Source organism: Littorina saxatilis, linkage group LG2 (assembly GCF_037325665.1).
Source record: "Littorina saxatilis isolate snail1 linkage group LG2, US_GU_Lsax_2.0, whole genome shotgun sequence".
NCBI classification, from domain to species: Eukaryota; Metazoa; Mollusca; class Gastropoda; order Littorinimorpha; family Littorinidae; genus Littorina; species Littorina saxatilis.
The window spans coordinates 21,233,045-21,254,402 of record NC_090246.1 but is presented as its reverse complement, the minus strand read 5'-3'; the positions used below and the strand labels follow the sequence as shown (position 1 = coordinate 21,254,402).

At 41.2% G+C, this 21,358-nt stretch overlaps 1 protein-coding gene across 1 annotated transcript; it reads right to left on the bottom strand.

Annotated features, from left to right (window-relative positions):
* LOC138958461 (uncharacterized) lies at positions 1-20,041 on the bottom strand. The gene is made up of 4 exons (XM_070329629.1): positions 19,911-20,041; positions 5,176-5,520; positions 4,653-4,778; positions 1-1,017 (listed from the first exon to the last, which is right to left on the bottom strand). The coding sequence occupies exons 1-4, from the start codon at positions 19,915-19,917 to the stop codon at positions 761-763; spliced, it is 735 nt and encodes a 244-aa protein (XP_070185730.1). The 5' UTR covers positions 19,918-20,041; the 3' UTR covers positions 1-760.
* Between the last annotated feature and the right edge of the window lie 1,317 nt (positions 20,042-21,358).

Genomic DNA, 21,358 nt, shown 5'->3' with positions numbered 1-21,358 from the left:
GTCCTATTTTATTAACATGAATTTAAGTGAGGGCAAACTAAAAAATCCATTACATGGACAAAAATGCTTTCTGCATAATATTGTTATGCATATTTTCGAAAGAAAGGGGCATCATGTCGAGCGGACTCTGCATAAAATGTACATGGGAGCTCATTATTCACTGTGATGCCTTTGATTACAAAAATAGACGCGTGTATTTGTCATTTTCTTTAAAGGGGCACAACTCGCAAAGCCAATGAAGACCCCGACAGGGTTATTTGCAAACATCTCCTGTTACAAACAAAGTGTGTTTGGAGTATTAATACAAGACATGTTCGTAAATGGCCACTGCTGCAACTGCGGACGTTTAACCTGAATTTCAACATTACAAACAATTCTTAACGTACGTACAGGCTAGGCATGTGTCTACTACAATCAGTTTGGGAGTAGAAGTAGTATAGCCAGGTGTATTACATAGCCATTTCTCGACGAAACATTCAGAGTTTGCTGCGCTACAGTCCGTGTTGCGGTTCAGTGCAAGGTTTCCGAGCTCCGGAAATGCTGAAACAGGTTGTTAGATTCTGAAGTTCATAATTGTACAAACAATTCTTAACGTACGTACAGGCTAGGCAGGTGTCTACGATTTGGGATTAGTTGTAGCCAGGAGTACAGATACATAGTTGACGAACTAATTCCGAGTGTGCTGCGCTGCAGTCCGTGACGCTGCTGTAAGGTTTCTACAGAAAAGCTTAAACAGACTGTTGGATTCTGAATTTCATCATTACAAACAATTCTTGACGTAAGTGTAAGCGTTGTCCACATTCGTCTCCCAGTCCGATGGAGCGTCGAGGGCCGAGGCTGATTTCAAGCAACATACGCTGGAGTGAGTCCAAAACACGACGTTTTTGCAGTTCTTGTTACCGCCGCATTTCTTCAAGCACTGGTCCTGAGGGATCGTAGGGCATCTGAGGTTGTTCTGTCTCATGACGGACCGTGGGTAGAGGACGTACGTTTCCTGCATTTCTGCCTGGGGGCATGCTGCAAAACAAAGACAATGATGTGGGTGGAACAAAAATCCAATAACAGATAGTCAGCTTACTTCCAAACTTCAGAACCAAACAACAAGAATTGTAGTTTATTGGAACGTTTAATTATTGACAACATTAATGTGTGTCTTTACCTATACCCGTGTGACTTGGAATAATAGGCCGTGAAAGGTAAATATGCGCCGAAATGGCTGCAATCTACTGGCCGTATAAAATTTCATCTCACACGGCATTACTGCAGAGCGCCTAGAACTGTACCCACGGAATATGCGCGATATAAGACTCATTGATTGATTGATCTTTATAACCTACAATTCTTGGTTTTTTTTAGAGGGACATTTTTGTGTTATGTCAATTTCTTGGTTGCTTGCTTGCTTGCTTGGTGGTTTGTTTGTTGGGTTGGTTGGTTCGTTGGTTGATTTGTCAGTCAATCACTCAGGCAGTTAATCATTCAGTCAGTCAGTTCTTTAGTTAGTTATATACCCAATAAACATGCCAGAACTGGGCCACTGCTGGCGTTTTGATGGCAATGCCAGTTGCCAGAACTACTGCCATCAAAGGCCCACCTATGGCCCAATGCTGGCATATTACCCGTATGCACATTGGCAAATTGATGGGCCATCACTGGCAAGCCAGCACTTTGCCAGCAAAAACCCATCATTTATTTGCTGGCTTTTTGATGGCTTGCCATCATTTTTCCAGCAATTTGCCAGCAATTTGCCAGCAAAAACCCATCATTTATTTGATGGCTTTTTGATGGCTTGCCATCATTTTGCCAGAATTTTGCCAGAATTTTGCCAGCAAAAACCCATCATTTATTTGATGGCTTTTTGATGGCTTGCCATCATTTTGCCATCATTTTGCCAGAATTTTGCCAGCAAAAACCCATCATTTATTTGATGGCTTATTGATGGCTTGCCATCAAAAACCCAGCATTTTGCCAGCATTTCGCCAGCATTTTGCCAGCATTTTGCAGGTTTTTAGTTCCATATAAAAAAAACTTTTTTCCATATATTTTCCGTTAATGGCCCTTTACCTGCTGAAATTACCGGGCCAGTTGTGGCCCGGCAAAATGCCATATTTCTGTCTTTACCATTGCCAGCAAAATGCCAATAAGTTGCAGGAAATATACCAATACCACTGATTCGGATAGAATGACGGCTCTATTCATGTACTCGATCTGCACAGTCTTGTTAGCCCATAGATGGTTGTTAGAAGTCTATAAATATGCTTTGTTTTGTCATTTTTTACTGTGAATGTAATAACAATAACAAAACACAGCACATCAATGGACTTTTCAACCCATGCTGGCGGCAAGACGTGCGCAAATAAAGCAAAGGGCAATGCTGTCAAGCTGTACATTAGCAATATGCATATGCGTAATTATCAAATTCATCAGTAAAATGCAATTGAAATGCTAATCACATTTGTCGTGTAACTTATCTGGCAAGTAAAGGCAGTGGTTTTGACAGAATATCGTCATCAACGCAGTTATAGCGGGCACAACAACAATACAGTAATATATATTAAAAACAAAACAAATGTAAAGCTTCCAAACAGCAACGACTCATTACCGAAACATTACAGAAACGTACGCTTTGTTTTCAGTTGCTCACTGTTTTATTTTATTTGTACAACGTTCTAAATTTCACACTCGAGACATGATGACCAAAGGCAGGAATGTTTCTTGTTCACTTCCCAGTAAACCTCCGTAGGATTGTCTTGATTCTGTCATTTCTCTGTTCGCATCCGCAACGTTGAGATAACGCTTCTTTTCTTTGTCCTGACGTCGTAGCCTACGGTAAGCCATTGAAACTCTCAAGTCCTCCTGCCGTTCACCTCTTGAAACATGAAAGCAAACGAGTTTTGTTGGTTTTAATTCATTATTCCATATCACACACACACACACACACACACACACACACACACACACACACACACACACACACACACACACACACACAACCAAACAACCAAACAAACGCAAGCATACACGCAGGCGTGCAAGCAAACAGCACACGCACGCACACACGCGCGCGCGCTCACACACACACACGCGCACACACACACGCGCACACACACACACACACACACACACACACACACACACATACACACATACACACACAGAGGCATTCTCACAGAGAGGACGACTTCTTGTAATCTATCATATTTTCTGAACTGACTAAAAATTAAAAATGCCAAGCAGAAGTAAGGGGTCAACAGGAATATGTATTTTGATCTAACCTGCGAAGCTTACGTTGTCTCGGACAGCTCTCTTGCGTTTCTCTCAGGAACTGAGACCCAGGCGAGCTGCATCTTATCCAGTTGGGCAGTCAGACACTTGCACAAATCTTTGTCCTGGAGTGAATAGACACATACTCAATGTCAACATTCACAAGATGCAATTTGTTTGGTTACAAGTAAGCTTATGGTAATGCCTATGGTGCTTTTCTTTTGACAGAGACAAAACAAACTCAATCACACAAAGAAAGGAAAAAGGCACACACACACACACACACACACACACACACACACACACACACACACACACACACACACACACAACCGCGCGCGCGGGCGCACACACACACACACACACACACAACCGCGCGCGCGGGCGCACACACACACACACACACACACACACACACACACACACACGCGCGTGCGCGCGCAGATTCTTTCTTACAGAGAGGACGACTTCTTAAAGTCTATTATATTTTGCGAACTGACTCAAACGTCCAGCAGAAGAAAGTTGAAAAAAAGACCGACAACGGAGGAAAAGAACAAGAAGATACTAGATCTAACGCCGTTGCGACGACCTGCTCACACAACTTTGTGTTTGTGAAACTCACCACGCTTGCTTCTAGCCGGAGGAGATCGGACGCGTACTGAAATCGAAGAAGGTGCTTTGGAAATTCCTTGAAGTTGAATGCAAAACAAATAACCGGACATCTGCAGAACCACCGCGGGCCGGATTTAGTTGACAATGCGTCATCATCACGAGTGACGTCAAGATATTTCGACATTTGTTTGTACATTACGTCACTCCAAGTGAGAAAGTCATACCGCTGTGCTGTCGCAGATCTTCTTGCCAGCAATTATCCAGCATTGGCCCACTGCTGGCGTGCCAGCAAAAACCCACCTATAATTGCCAGCAAATCGCCACCTATGGCCCAATGCTGGCAAACAAGCACTGGGCCACCAATGGCGTGCCAACAGTGGGCCAATTAAGGCATTTTACTGGCCGACAATATTACTGGAATGCCAGAGATGGGCCAGTGATGGCAAGCCATAACTGGGCCTTTGTTGGCAAACCATAATTGGCCCAGTGTTGGTTTTTTTATGGCCAGCTTTACCAAACTTGCCAGCAAAAAGCCAGCAGTGGCCCAGTTCTGGCATGTTTATTGGGTAGTTACATGTTTGATCAGGTTGCTTGGTTGCTTGTATTCTAATCAAGTCATGTATACATATATCCGATCTAATATTTGCAGCGTTCTGTTTCTTATTTTCCATGAATTCTCCTGTTTCTATATCCGAAGTACTCTACTTCTTTATTTCAAATCTGAATTATCTTATTTTTGTTACATATCGGATCCCATGCACATGTATGCATATACGTACAGGCTAGGCAGGTGTCACCCGTTATGGAATAGTAGTAGCCAGGAGTACAGAGACATTTCCCGACGAAACATTCAGAGTTTGCTGCGCTACAGTCAGCGTTGCTGCTGCAAGGTTTCTCCAGAAATACTGAAACATGTAAGATTCTTCACATTAAAATCAATATATCTGTCACGTATACAAAATCCAATTATGGTCATTATAGTGTGTTCATCGTGCTCTTGATATATTCAATATCTTTATCTTTATACTTTCATTTCATTCAGTCTTCGTTATACTAAGTCATTTGTCTCATCGTCAGTTACGAAGACATGATCTCAGTTTTTCTTTCAATTTTTTTTAAAGAAAAAAACAGCAACTTTTGTAAGTGTTGCCTTTTTCAAAAGTTTTGGAAGAAATCATCGAAAGCGTTGACAGAATCTACTGAATCAACTTGTTCTACAGACAAGGAAGGAAAAGAACAATTTGCAACAACTTTGTTCGAATCATCCCGTTACTGACACAACAAAACACGTGTCCCACTTACCAGAACTGCCACGAGCAAGAATAAACATCCGTGAGCCAGGGGAAGGCGTCCGTCCTGCACCGTTTCTCGCCACACTTGAATGGCCACGACATCTTAAAGACGACCTCCGCGAGCTGCAAGTTGTCGATGAATTCGAGTTCTCCGTCAAGGTAAAGAGTTTGCAGGCGTCGCTCATCAGGCACATCTGAGCACATCTGGCGACGGAGGTGTCATCTTTGTTGAAGAGTTGATTGTCAGTGAAGAAGAGGTTTGCTAAGGGAGTAAGCTGCTTGGCCACGCTCTCTTCCATGGACAGTGCCAATGTGGTGAAGGGTTGGAGAAGAAGCAGGAAGGACATGGTCGAAGCTGGGAGGACAATATTGGAGTGGCGATTAGCAGGGACTCAGTGGAGAGCAATGGTCTTATTAGACGAATTCCGAAAATAACTCCGGCGGGTTTGTATGGGTTGTAGGAGAGTGACCTTTTCTTGCAAAACCTCCGACAAACAAAGGATAGACCAATCACTAGTAAAAGGTCAGTCGGTCCACGTGTTTCCGACAGACACTTCGCTAGCGATTGGTCTATCCTTTGTTTGTCGGAGGTTTTGCAAGAAACGGTCACTCTTCCACAAAAACTGCAATCCCGAAGTAGTTATTTCCAAAACTCGTCTATTGTCGGAGGTTCATAAATATGCGAGTTATTTTGAAATGAATCATTTAAAATTGAATTAAAAATAGGTACCATGTAAATACACATGTTGGCCAATAATTGCTATATTTACCAACTCATTGTATTGAACATTGTTTAGACTGTCGTGTGAATTATGCCCATAATATTTGTGAATTTTATGACAAAATGTATACAATCTGCCTCAACAAAATATATCAAAGAAAAAGAAAACAAGTTTTTTTTTTTTTTTTTTTTTTTTTTTTTTTTTTTTTTTTCTTTCTTTTTTTTTTTTTTTTCGACCTCAGTTGCATGCAAGGCTGCTTCAACCCATCTTTTTTGCCTCTTTCGTCTTTTTTTTTTTTTTTTTTTTTTTTTTTTTTTTTTTTCTTTCTTTTTGGGCGGTGAGCATATCCTTCTTCATTGGTCTTTTTTTTTTTTTTTTTTAATGAAGTTTTAATTTTGTTTTCTTTTACATTACAATTTAACTAATGTCTGCGTGTATGTGCGTGTGTGTTAGTGTGTGTGTGTGTGTGTGTGTGTGCGTGTGTTGTTGTTGCTGTTCCCATAATTCTGTTATATAATACATTTTCAGCGGGACAATACATAACAAGTTAATTAATCCAACGCTCGATAGACAAAGGCGAGAATTTACAAATTACCAATTACAGTACCAGTTTTCAGCACAGCATCATACAGCGCATATATAAATAACTTTACATTAACAGCACAATACTACTAGTTATCTATATTCTTATACACAGTTCAATTTTACTAGAAATTTCGAACTCGAGCTTGGTTCTGAAATAAGATCTTCATGTTAGTTTTTGGATTTCCGTACTTAAACTGGCTTATGCACATTTTCGATATCAATATAAGGTGATTAATTATGAAGGTTTTCTCTCTGGGGATATCACGTGTGAAATACCCAAAAAGAGCCTCTTCGCAGCTTAACTTTATATTTTTGCCTGTACATTTAAATATGTACCCTTGACATTCCTGCCATATGGGTTGCACTGCTCTACACTGCCAAAAAAAGTGCTCGATGAAGTCGGTTTCGTTACAATACTGACAAAGATTTGTTTGACGAATTCCCATCTTATGTAGCAAAATATTGGTGGGATATATATTGTGTAAAATTTTCCAATGCAATAGACGAAGACGGGTTTCTGTCGAGCATTCGTTAGCTAATTTCCAGTGTTTATCTTCTAATGTAATATTTAATTTGTTCGACCAAAATCCAGCTGAGCTTGGCTCCTTTATCTCATAATTTAACATCTTTAGGCGAATTTGGCGTGGAGATAATTGTATAAATGGCATATGATCAGAACGGGCCTGACCCGTATCACGCAATAATAGAGCTTTAATGGCAGTCTGTATTGCATTATATTCAAATAGGCGAGACTGTTTATATCCAGTTAGTTCACATATTTCCTCAAAAGAGCACATGTCGTTATCGTTAAAAACATCTTTAACAACGCATATTTTAGCCTTTATCCAGTCATTCATGTATAGCGTTTGCTTCCTGTACCTTATATTTGTATTATTCCATAAGGTTTGATTGCGTACACTTATCTGCTGTTCATTACTGCTTATTTCTTTGATCTTGTGTTTATTGTTTAGCCAGGTGATAAAAGCTTGTTTCCAGAAATATTGCTTTATGGCACCTAGTCCTTTAAAATTGTCTGCACTCACATTTGAGCGCAGACAGCATAAGCGTTCGCCCAGATTTAAAAAGGATGCCAATGGAATCTGTTGCCACTTTGCGTTACTTCCGTCCAGCAGCCTCATAATCCATGAAATTAGAAATGATGTTTGTACATCTTTGACATTAATCATTTTCAGACCTCCAAGATTTGTCTCTTGGCACATTACTTTTCTATTAACTTTTTCATAAGCTCTTTTGTTTGAATATTTTTTCTTCCAGATAAATCGGAATAGAGATGAATTTAGCTTATTGAGGAAGTTTTCTGTGGCACATAGAGATTGCAGTGCGTAAGTAAACTGTGACAACATTAATGTTTTGACTATACAAATTTTCCCCATTATACTTAGGTTTCTTTTCGACCATGTTGCTATTAATGAATTTACTTTATGTAGTTTAGGTTCCCAGTTTTCTTCTATGTTGGAGGCTGAGACAGAGTTGTTGAAATGAATACCTAAGATTTTGATTTGTTTTTTCCAAATAATATTACATGGTCGGTCAGCAGAAAATTTATTTATACCAAGCCACATTGCTTCTGTCTTTTGATCATTCATTGCTAACCCTGAAAATTTTGAAAACTGAGTTATTAGATGTAATACGTTTCTTAGGTCTTTCTCATCTTGTAGGAAGAAACTAATGTCGTCAGCATACATAAGTAGTTTAAGAATTTCACCATGTCTATCAGAATTCCTTGGCAGTTTAATCCCTTTAACATCTTGATCTGCACGGATTTTGATTGCTAACACTTCGAGGGCCAGAACAAAGGCTAATGGTGAAAATGGACATCCTTGTCTTATTCCAGCATCACATGGGAATGGACTCGATATCCATCCCATGTAATTAATACTACTCTCTGTATTTTTTGTTAAAGTATCGACCCACCTAATAAAATGTTCACCAAATCCGAACTTTTGGAACGCCCAGAGCATATATTCTTTAGATATCGTGTCAAAAGCAGCTCTGTAGTCTAGCGCCATTAAAATACCTGGTTGATTACTGTTATTCATATATTCAATGACGTCATCAATCATTCTAATAACAGTGCTGGAATTTCTTTTTTTTAAAAACCCAACTTGATCTTCACTTATTAAGTAATTGACGACTTGATTTAATCTGTTTGCAAGGCATTTCGCTAATAGTTTATAGTCGGTGTTCGTTACAGATATAGGACGCCAGTTATTTAGGTGCTCTCGTTTCAACCCCTTTCCTTTATGTATCAGTGTGATTGCTGCTCGCTTCTGGGATACAGATAGTTCCCCTTTTTCAAAGGCTGACCAAAAAGAGGATAATAACATTTTGTTTATATTACTCCAAAAGAACTTTATGAAATTGGTTGTTATTCCATCCAATCCTGGAGCAGAATTACTTCGCATTCCCTTAAGTGCAATAAGGAGTTCTTTTTCTGTAATTTCTTGATCAATACTGCCCTTTTGCTCCTCTGATAATTTTGGGATGTCAGTGTTTTTTAAAAATTCGTCCCCAAGAAAGTTATTAAAATTGGTGTTTTTAGTGTATCTGTTAGTAAAGAAGCGGGTTTGTTCCTTTAATATTTCAGACTGACTTGTAATAAATTCATTCTCTGTTATTTCTATTCTATCTAGTATCTTATTTTTTGCGTGAGCTTTCTCTAAGTTTAGGAAATAACGCGTGTTTTTCTCACCCTCCTCAATGAATTTTATCCTAGATCTAATTTGTGCCCCTTTAGCTTCTTGTATTGTAAATAGTTCTAGCTCCTGCTTGATGTGCTCTCGCTTAGTCACCAGTCTGGCGTTACTGGGGTCCAGAGCCAGAAGTCTGTCCGTTTCATTTAACTGCTGTTGTAAAAGGGTGTGTTTGTTTATACTGAGAGTTTTCTTTTCTCTAGAATACGATATACACATCTCTCTTATTTTTATTTTACATATATCCCATCTTATTTGTGCATCTTCATTACTTGATTCTTCTTCATATTTTTTAAGAAATATATTGATGTTGTCAACTAATGCTTTATCGTGCAGTAGGCTATCATTAAACTTCCAGTATGATGGACCACGCAACACGTGCGTTACTTTGTAGGTCAAGATGACCTGTCGGTGATCTGAATGAGCCACTGACTGTATAATACAATCGCTGGCGTGGTCGACCACTCCACTAGAGGCTAAAATGTAATCAAGTCTTCTTGCTATAAAAGGGTTCTTGCGACTCCACGTAAATTCTTTGCAATCTGGGTTAAAGAGTCTCCACATATCATCCAGCTGACAGTCACTCAAAAAACGTTTAAAATTGTCTATAGCTTTCTGTGCATGATCATCACCACAAATTACATCAAGTGAATTTGACAGAACACAATTGAAATCTCCACATACAATAACGTCATCTGTTTCAATCGTTTCAATGTGGGTACTTAATTTTTTAAGAAAAGGTTCTTTCTCATTCACTATTGTTGGGGAATACACATTGATTACATACAGTTTCTTATCATCTATCTGAATTTCTACACCTAACATTCGGTCTGTTTTAAACACACATTTTACATCATGTTGAAAGTTCTTATTCACTAAAACTAGCTGACCCATACTGTGGTTGGAGACAGTGGAATAAAACATCTTCCCTCCCCATTCTTTTTCCCATAGTTCCTTAACGTCGTCAGTAATATAAGACTCTTGTACGCATATTATATCTGTTTTTTCTTTCTTTTTGTTATTGAAAAACGTTTTTCTTTTTATCGCATTTCTCAATCCGTGTATGTTAACAGAACATATTTTGATAGTATCCATATTAATTCATATTAATCAATCAAAAGTTACATATATGGTAAAATCGGTGTGAGTACTCGTAAGTCCGTGGGGCAGGCCAGTCCGTTAACCGCAAGTAACCATGGATGAGACAAAATCAGGTCTCGGTCTCCTCAGTCACGCTCACTGCTTGGTTGTCCGTGTCGGTCGTCTCGTTCTCGGTCTCACGTGCGATCCGTGTCGCCCCACTCAGAGGAGGGGATTCCCCTCCTGTCTCAACGCGGGCGGACTTGGACGATTCCATGTCTGTCTCTTGTGAGGGGTGCTGACGCTTGTTTGGGGGACATGAGCGTGATCTGACTTGTGAGAGAAATGATTGTTTAAGTGAGTTCCTTGCGCGTCTGGCCGGGGTGGAGGGGGGTGTAGAGGGGGTAACAGGTGGGGGCATGGTGTTACTGAACAGAGGCCAGGTGGGCACAGACGTACCGGCGTTCTGGGTCCCCAGCACAGCAGCAGAATGGGGGGGAGGGGGAGGAGGGGGGGCAGACGAGGGAGGGTTGAAGGAAGAAGGGCCGGTATGAGCCGGCGGGGGGTCCCGGGGAAGGGGACAGAGGGGGTCGCCAACCTTGTGGCCCGAGTTGTGACATGAACGACACACCACCTCTTGGGTGCAGGTGAAAGCCGCATGACCAAATGACAGACAGTTAGTACATTTGGAACGTTCAGGCGCTGATTTCTGCTCCCGGTGGAAAAACGAGGCAGTGAATCCACCAATGGAGGCCTTGGAGGGAAGGGGGGAGGGGGGAATCTCAATGTAAACAAACCTCCGGCCTGTCAACCATCGCGTGAGCCCTCCTCGATCGTCTCTATCCCTCTCCATCACCAGCTTTGACTGTAGAAAAAGAAAACAAGTTGAATTGTTGTAATTCATGGAACAGTTTCTTGGTTTGTCAAGATTGATTAATTAATGTTCATGATGTTTATCTACATGAGTGTTTATTGTTGTCACAAAGATGACCATGCTCCTCTTCTTTGTTTGCTTCTTCTTCTGCTACTTCTTCTCTGAGTAGCTCCATATTTGCAGTCTATGTGTTCATTTATTGCCTCGCGCCCCCTAATTGGCGTAGAGGCGCGTCCCCCGGGTGGTGGATGGGAGAGCCTTCTCTACTAACTTCTGAGAGAAGGTCGCATCACTCTCGATGCCGTGAACCTAATTAGGATCTTTTTCTTGTTTCTTCTCTATTTCTGCCTCCCCAAAGTCCTTTTACTTTCCTTTTCTCACCCATAAAATTCTTCACTTGTTACCCTTGTTAAGTGGTTCTTGTATAGAATATAGTCAATGTTTGTAAAGATTTTAGTCAAGCAGTATGTAAGAAATGTTTAGTCCTTTGTACTGGAAACTTGCATTCTCCCAGTAAGGTCATATATTGTACTACGTTGCAAGCCCCTGGAGCAATTTTTTTATTAGTGCTTTTGTGAACAAGAAACACTTAACAAGTGGCTCTATCCCATCTCCCCCCTTTCCCCTATCCCATCTCCCCCCTGTCCCTCGTCGCGATATAACCTTCGTGGTTGAAAACGACGTTAAACACCAAATAAAGAAAGAAAGAAAGAAAGTTCATTTATTGTATTCCTTTCTTTTGTGGAGTATAGTAAAGTGGCTTCTGAGTAAAGAGTTGGCAATCATGTTGTAAGAGATTTGAAATAAAGAAGATCCGTAGTTATCCTTATTAATCTCCTTCCAGATTCTTTATATGTGCACACACACACACACAGTCAATCATCTGACTCCCGCTCAGAAGTTTAGGAAAGCAGAGAGAAGATTAGAAGAATTTGTAGTCTTTCACCAACTCATTCTTTCCAAACAATAGCCAATGGTTTAATTAGAACATACAAATTGGTTTCTTTCTGACATAGCAATTATCAACTCATTCCTCAAATTCTCAAATCTTTCCTTGCTTACAATAATCAATTCATGACCTTTTGAAACTCATTCATTCATTGTCCACGACCTTGTGAAACTCACTCATTCATTGTCAACGTCATAACATATTTACAAGGACAAGAAAGCAAATAAACAAAACATAACTTTTACGTTATGTAGAGGTGACGATGTAGCTAGCTTTCAACCTTACGGCCTCCATCGCACCCTCGCCACACTGGCATCACCCCGCACAAGTCAGACTGGGGCGGCCTCATCTTCCAATATGGCGGCACCCATACAAAAGTCCAAGTCATCCCGGCAATGTTTCCCGGTTCCAAGGTTGACATCAAGATCAAATGTTTTCTTGCAAAGTTGACATCAAAAGCAAGAGCAGGTTTCTCATCCGAGAGCCCAGGTCGAATGACTTTCAATTGTCAGGCAGTTTACAATCACAACTCACAAAATCAGGCGGTTGCGATTATAACGTGAACAACTCGCACAGTTGTAAATTCACGTGCCGCGAACCCAGTTTGACCGTCCGTAGCTAACCATGGAATTTTACTGAACTGTTAAAAGTTTCCACTCTCAAAGTTAAACCACTCCTGACAACCTCTTTGTATTACAAAAAGCACTAGTTATATCCCTTCACTATAAACACCATAACCGCCATTCATTACATCACCCCTTTCCCCGATTAAAAAAAAATGTGAACCCAAAATGAACATTTTTTTTTCAAAAACTGTACAAGTATAAGTATTCCAGTAACAAGAAAAAATTTTAAATACATAAAAAAATACATAAATAGATTAATAAATAATCAAAGCATAAGGAAAACATTTATTAAATACTCTGTCCGTTCCCAAAGAGTGCAATCAGTTTACAACCAAAAGACAGTGCCATCCACCAAAAAAGTGACGAAAGCCACGAGGCTGTCCTTAAACATGAGCAACAATGGCAAGCATAATAAACCACATTTACGCCGCCGTGTAGATAATCACCCACTGTGTTAATCCACAATAGTTATACTCATGGACATTCAGCAATTTTCGCCTATTACTGAATGCAATAACATTGACGTTCTTGGTACCAAAGATCGCCAATAAAGTTTGAGTAGCCCCCGCTAAACTCAATACAGTAAACCTCGACTACAACACAAAATGGTACTAGCATCAAAAATATCCAAACAAATTTTTCCAGCCAGATTAAATAAATAATCACAATGTGACAAAAAAAACAAGAACAAAATTAAATTAGTTCTTAATACATACACAGCATATCAACACTCACAGCACAAAAAGTATTGTCCTTGTTGATTGCAGAAAGTCTTTTCACTGTCCTTTCAACCATCATGTTCCATTCACTTCGTCAAGCGTGACAACACATCAGCCTCAAAATTCCTGACTCCAGGAATTGGCACTACTGTGAATGAATACTCTTGGAGAGACAGAGCCCATCGCAACAGTCGGCCGTTGGCAGTTTTGGACTGTCGTAAGTACGTCAACGGTCTGTGATCAGTCTCAACAAAGAAATGTGAGCCAAACAAGTAGCGATGGAATTTGTCAACTGCCCACACCAACGCTAGGCACTCTCTCTCCACAGTAGAGTATCTGGTTTCTCTTTCCAGCAGTTTCCTGCTGGCATACAGAACTGGATGAAGGACGTCGTCATCATCAGGCTGCATCAGGGCTGCTCCAATCCCCGTGGAGGATGCATCCGACCGCACTGTGAACGGCCTGGAAAAGTCTGGCAATCTCACCAGTGGTTCAGACGACAAAATTTCTTTGACCCTGTCAAAAGCCATCTGACACTCTTTTGACCAACGAACTTTGTTTGGTTGGTTCTTCTTTGTGAGTTCTACCAGGGGGGACACAATAGACGCGAAGCTTGGGACATAGCGCCTATAGAAACTGATGAGCCCTACCAATGACCGGACTTGTTTCTTTGTGGTTGGGACAGAGACATTCAAGATTTTGGACACTTTGGAGGGAACTGGACGCATGCTACCCTCCCCAACTATGTGACCCAAAAACTCAATAGAGTCAAACCCTGCCTCTACTTTCGACGGTCTCACAGTCAACCCATGTTTTCCCAGTTCTGTCAACAGTCCGTCAAGTGCCTCTAGATGCTCACACCAGTCTTCTGTGGCTACAAGTACGTCATCAAAGAAATGAACAGATTTGAACCTATCCAGATCCAACATCTTCATCATCCTCGCGAAAGTACTTGGTGCTGTACTCATTCCGAACGGCATCTTCTTGAACTGATATAGACCTTGAGGGGTACGAAAAGCCGTTTTTGCTCGATCCGACTCTGCCATCGGAATTTGCCAATAGCCCTTAGCCAGATCAATCTTCGTGAAATGCTGCCTGCCCTGCAATGAAGCAAACAGAACTTCCGGATCCGGTATTGGCTCAGCGTCAAACTCCGTAATCTTATTGAGGTGTCTGAAATCGATGCAAAAACGAGTACTTCCGTCCTTCTTCTTGACTAGAACAATAGGAGACGAGAACGGAGAAATAGACGGCTCTATTACGTCTAGATCTAACATCTTCTTCACTTCTTCTTCAACCACTTTCTGAGACTCAAATGGTAACGGATACTGTTTCACATTGACCACAGTACCTTCAGGAATCCTCACCATATGCTGCACTAGGTCACAAGTACCAGGCAAATCCGTCATTTTGTCCTGATGCTTCTGAAACACCGCCTGCACTTTTTGTTTTGCCTGCATAGACAAGTCAGGACTATAGACCACATCATCTACATTCTCAGTCTGAACTGTAGGAACTGACTGTAGTTTGACTTTCTGAATGTCTACCTCCTCTACTGCACTGGACCCACTGATCACTCCCAATGAGGCAACAACTGGGTTCTGACCAACATCTTCATTCCTAGACACATACTCCCTGAGCAAGTTGACATGGTACACTTTCTCGATCCCAGGTGAAATTTCTACAACGTAATCACATTGATTCAGTCTTTTGATCACCTGAAATGGACCTCGCCAGCGTAGTATCATTTTGTTCTTCTCAGTTGGAAGTAAGACTAAGACTTTCTTTCCAGCGAGTATCATTCTTGGATTCTGAGATCTGTATGATCTGTTCTTCTTTGATACATTCTGAACAGCCTTCTGTGCTCTACTAACACTGTCAGCCAAGACCTCTTTCAACTCCTGCACATACTGTGACACTGGAACCTGCTGATTCTCCCGACTGCTATCGGTCCACGCATGATACAGCAGTTCCGACGGTCCTTTTGGGTTTCTACCGTACAGAAGTTCAAAAGGTGAGTACCCTGTAGACTCCTGTGGGATTTCTCTGTATGCGAACAACGCAAAAGGCAAATATCTATCCCAATCCTTAGGTCTATCTGCCATCAACTTCTTCACCATGGATTTCAAAGTTCCATTGAACCTTTCACAGAGACCATTCGTCTGGGGATGATAAGGAGTCGTGTGCAACTGCGATACCGATATCAATCTCATCACCTCTCGCATGACATCAGATGTGAATTGTGTACCTAGATCTGAGAGAACCTCATCTGGTAAACCCGTCCGGGTGAAAATGCCCAACAAAGCTTCCGCCACTGCTTCTGTGGTCGTTGATTTCAAGGGTACTGCTTCCGGATAGCGTGTCGCAACATCCACCAACACCAAAGCGTACTGATGACCACGAGCTGACACTGGTTTAATCGGACCAATCAGATCAATGCAAACTCGGGAAAATGGGACTTCTATCACAGGCAGTGGTTGCAAAGGTGCCGAAGGAACTCTACCTTTGGGAAAGGTTTTCTGACAGATATCACATGATCTGCAGTAATCCTTGATCGACTGCCGATAACCAGGCCAAAAGAAGAATGCGGACACCCTTTTGAACGTACTGTTCGCGCCTAAATGACCACCAAACAAACCGTCATGGGCAGTGATCAAAACAGACTCGCGCAAGCGTTCAGGAACAACTAGCTGCCAAACCACTTCATCGTTGACCTTGGAGTAGTACTTTCGATATAACAACTGGTCCCTCACAACAAACGACACCACACAACCAGACGACTCTTCCGATTTTCCTTGGCCAACTTTCTCGAACAGATCATGCAACGTTTTGTCATCCCTTTGCATTTTGGACAGTTTCTCAGCATTGATATCAAGTTGGGGAACTTTAGCGGTCAACAGCGGTCTAAAAGGACGTTCTTCTCTAGCTTTTTGACCTCTTGTCTGGACTGCGCTAGTAACCTCGACACATCCAAATGTACATCCCTGTATTCTTCCCAAAATGACGTCACATACTGGATTGTCGATCACACATGCCTCAACACTTCCAGAAAAGTATGGTGTATCCAGACTCACAATCGCAATGGGCAACCGAACCAAATCCCCACTGAACTGTCTACACACCTGTACCTTCCCAGTAAACTGATCATCTCTCACTAGGGACTTCCTGACCCCAACCGTGGAACACCCACTATCCAACATGACCGTGACCTCACTACCATTTAAGGTACCTTCACATGTCTGAATAGACTCGGGAAGTTCATCACTACCTGAAAATCCTACTGACGCCACAGACTGCTCGTCTTCACTACAGCTGGACTCCTCAACAGTGACAACGGATACTGAAGCAGTATGCATTTTTTTGGGACAATCTGCCAACTTGTGCGAAGTATCTTGACACCACCAACACTTCCTCTGATAGTTCTGACCACCTCTACCTCTACCAGCTTGACTAGCACCTCTGCCACCCTTATTATCAGGAGAGCTTTGTTCTGTCGGTGGGTTTGTGTCAGCCTGACTATTCTTCTTAGAAAACCTGTGACCACCTCGACCACCTGACCCTGAATGACCTCTCCCACTTGGAATACCAACATTAGCCAACAGAGGATCACTAGAACCTTTTGCTGCTAGGTTTTGACTAGGATGTGCTTCCCTGTATCTTTCAGCTGCGTCTATCATGGTTTGAGCGGTAGTATGCTTGTCTTCTTTCAGAAAAGTAACCAGAGACGACGCACAACTAGACAGAATCTGCTCTCTGAGCACCAAGTCACAGAGCAAAGCGAAATCTGTGCCAACTCCAGCCATATCTGTCCATCTAGTAAAATATCTTCTCATGCGGGAGAAAAAGACATGCATGGTTTCACCAGATTCAGGTTTGCATGAGCGAAACTGCGTTCTGAAACCTTCTTCAGTACATTTGAATCTCTTCAACAAATGCGCTGACAGTTTGGCATAGTCATTAGTATCTTCTACTGGTAACTCTTGAAAATAATTCAGAGCACGACCTCTGAGTAGAGTAGGCAAAATCAAAGCCTTCTCATCCTTTGACCACTTCAAGCTAGCTGCGTGCTTATCGAAGCGATACAGATAACTCTCAATGTCATCTGATTTATCATCAAAATAGGGAATCTTGGGACGATTGGCCAATTTATTCCTGCTTGCTTTTTCAACCAACTCGTCTGCTCGCAACTTTGCCTCCCTGTTCGCCTTTTCTTCTTCAATATCGAGACGACGATTTTCAATCTTAGCTTGTTCAGCTAACTCTCTCTCTTTAAGCTCACGTGCAGCAGCGAGTTCTTTTTCTTGACGAAGATTTTCAATCTTAGCTTGTTCAGCTAACTCTCTCTCTTTAAGCTCACGTGCAGCAGCGAGTTCTTTTTCTTGACGAAGATTTTCAATCTTAGCTTGTTCAGCTAACTCTCTCTCTTTAAGCTCACGTGCAGCAGCGAGTTCTTTTTCTTGAAGAGCAATATCATTTTCTCTTTTCAACAAAGCTTCTCTTCTTGCTGCTCTTTCCTCACGCAAACTATCTTCCACATACTTGTTCAGTGATGCACCATCCTTTCCTAAGGCTTCACCCTCCACCTTAAACTGCGCTATCAAAGCTTGAACCTCTTCTTGAGATGCCATCGTGAACAAACCGCTATCACTTAAGCAAACTATGACTATCCACTACATAGAATGCTAGAGGGCAACACCAAGACTTAGCTTTGACTAACGTGAACACAATAGTCCACTAAACTTTAGAATTTACCTGACTTCCTCAAGTACAGTACTAAAGCGACACAGTCTAGGAAACCGATCAGCTGAACTACAAGGGGAAATAATCAATACATTTTAAACTAGGCTCCGCTCAAAAACTTGGCCGAGAAACTAGACATACCCCCATTCCCAAACACTTATGAATCAAGGCATTGCTGACCCACAACTATTTACAAACTGTGTACACGTAAAAGGGAAAAATGATGTGTCATGTATTATTCACTTGTAGGTAAAACTAACCTACAGGGCGCTTCATGTAAAGTAGGGGGGAAAAAATAACCTACTCACAAGCAAGAACCAACACTCAGAGAAACAAATTACCCTCAAAAATATATAGAATGTTAACTTGAGTGTCAGATAAGCAAATGACAAATGACTCACTCCTGTCCAAAATATGTCGTTCAGTCAGGCACAGGATGCATCCGTCCACAGACCAAGGAACTCCCTTCACAGGCAGATGACAAGGATGTCCATCCCCCAGACTGCATGCATCAGCATCTGCGCAAAACCAAACAACACTTCAGCACTACAAGTCAATAATATAAAATAAGCCTAACTGCACTCAAGGGAACGCACCAAAAAAAATAATTAATCTTCAAAAAATTTTCAATTAATACAACCGCAAGCTCGCCAATGTAAGAGATTTGAAATAAAGAAGATCCGTAGTTATCCTTATTAATCTCCTTCCAGATTCTTTATATGTGCACACACACACACACAGTCAATCATCTGACTCCCGCTCAGAAGTTTAGGAAAGCAGAGAGAAGATTAGAAGAATTTGTAGTCTTTCACCAACTCATTCTTTCCAAACAATAGCCAATGGTTTAATTAGAACATACAAATTGGTTTCTTTCTGACATAGCAATTATCAACTCATTCCTCAAATTCTCAAATCTTTCCTTGCTTACAATAATCAATTCATGACCTTTTGAAACTCATTCATTCATTGTCCACGACCTTGTGAAACTCACTCATTCATTGTCAACGTCATAACATATTTACAAGGACAAGAAAGCAAATAAACAAAACATAACTTTTACGTTATGTAGAGGTGACGATGTAGCTAGCTTTCAACCTTACGGCCTCCATCGCACCCTCGCCACACTGGCATCACCCCGCACAAGTCAGACTGGGGCGGCCTCATCTTCCAATATGGCGGCACCCATACAAAAGTCCAAGTCATCCCGGCAATGTTTCCCGGTTCCAAGGTTGACATCAAGATCAAATGTTTTCTTGCAAAGTTGACATCAAAAGCAAGAGCAGGTTTCTCATCCGAGAGCCCAGGTCGAATGACTTTCAATTGTCAGGCAGTTTACAATCACAACTCACAAAATCAGGCGGTTGCGATTATAACGTGAACAACTCGCACAGTTGTAAATTCACGTGCCGCGAACCCAGTTTGACCGTCCGTAGCTAACCATGGAATTTTACTGAACTGTTAAAAGTTTCCACTCTCAAAGTTAAACCACTCCTGACAACCTCTTTGTATTACAAAAAGCACTAGTTATATCCCTTCACTATAAACACCATAACCGCCATTCATTACACATGTTACTGATAACTTGACTAAACTGATCCCAGAACAATTACAATGAAAGTAACGTGACGTATCCAGTTCAGGATAATGATGTTTAAATAAATTGCATTGTTCAAGTCACCTGGACCACGAAAAAAACACCTACATTTTCAGCCTGCTGGATAGAAAGAATAACTAACCAAGCATTATGCAATAACTCTTGTCTTCTTGTAGATCTTCCTAGTCGAACATTTTTTCCCAGAATACACCGGAAAAGTGAAGGGTAGCAAGTTACCTTATTTCAGTACTACAAAGCTGTGCACTGCTTACGCAGACTGCGAAGAATGCACAGATATATTGTGTATGTGAAATACCGTGATTTAAATAACGCATTTGTGGCATCCAGGTTAAAGTACCTATGCCCATCACCGATTCTTGCCATTCGAATTTGTTAATTGCCAAATTCAGAATATTGCGCAAGAATTATATTGTTCGTGTCAGGGGTCTGTGTCTCTCGATTCTTTCGAGTGGCATTGATGTTTTTTTAGTAATCCACGCATAGACAAACCGATTGAACGTGTTGTTTTGTGAAATAGAATTTCGGTCGTGGTAAATCAAAAATGGTATGATTTCGTATGGTTTTGTCTGCAACAGAATAGTGCGAAGTCAGATGTGTTTTTGTGTTTGATAGCTTTGAGTTATAGTGTCAGGTATTTTTAAACAGAAAATGTAAGTGTGAATTTACTCCAAAAATTGTTTTTCGTGCTTGTGAGCAACTTCCTGCTGTGTGCGAGAGTGCAGAGACGTTATCAGGTTAATGTAGCAGAATTTCAATGCGAAGCTTCACCGTGTTTCCGTTGACATTGCGATTAGCCTTTAGGCTAGGTTCCGTCTGTATAAACTAGAATTGTATGGAAATGCTGATAAATTGCCGGTCTACTGTTAAACATCTACGTATGTTTGTAGTGCCCGATCCGCATTTTACTTGAACTGAAAATGTCATTACATTGCACCATTATCCACCCCTTGAGGTGCTAATATAGTGTTGTGAAGGGCTGATCGTTGACCGCGTTGACCTATGTCAATGGCGGGGATATTTCTACTGTTCATTCGTTCATTCGTTCATCCATTCATTCATTCATTCATTCATTCATCCATCCATCCATCCATCCATCAATCCATCATCTCTATATATCTATCTATCTATCATCTATCTGTATATCTATGTTTGTATATCTATCTATATATATACCTGTTTGTCTATCTATCTATCTATCTATCTATGTATCTACCTATCTATCTATCTATCTATCTATTTATTTAGTTTTTCAGTTTTTATATTTATGTATTTGTCTGTTCGTTTTGCTTCTTGTTTGTCTTCCTCCTTAAATTCTGTATTTTGTCTTCCTTTTTTATTGTACTTTCTTTCAATAAACTTTCGCGGTAAGATTTACTTTGTCAGCATATCATTAAAGGGATTTTTCTCAAACGAAATCAATGTCGGACGTACATAGTCAGATCTCGGGACGAATACAATGGCCGGTTCGACACCCCCCCCCCCCCCCCCCCCCCCCCCCCCCTCCCCTCACCCCCTCCCATCCCACCCCCCCTCCCCCAGAATACAGAATACATAATCCTTATTTGCCCA

Excerpts from the sequence above, each read along its gene's own strand:
- LOC138958461 (XM_070329629.1), bottom strand. Across the intron at positions 4,779-5,175 it reads TCTTGCTCGTGGCAGTTCTG|TATTTCTGGAGAAACCTTGC; the intron begins GTAAGTGGGACA and ends TACATGTTTCAG. Across the intron at positions 1,018-4,652 it reads GGGTGACACCTGCCTAGCCT|CATGCCCCCAGGCAGAAATG; the intron begins GTACGTATATGC and ends TTTGTTTTGCAG.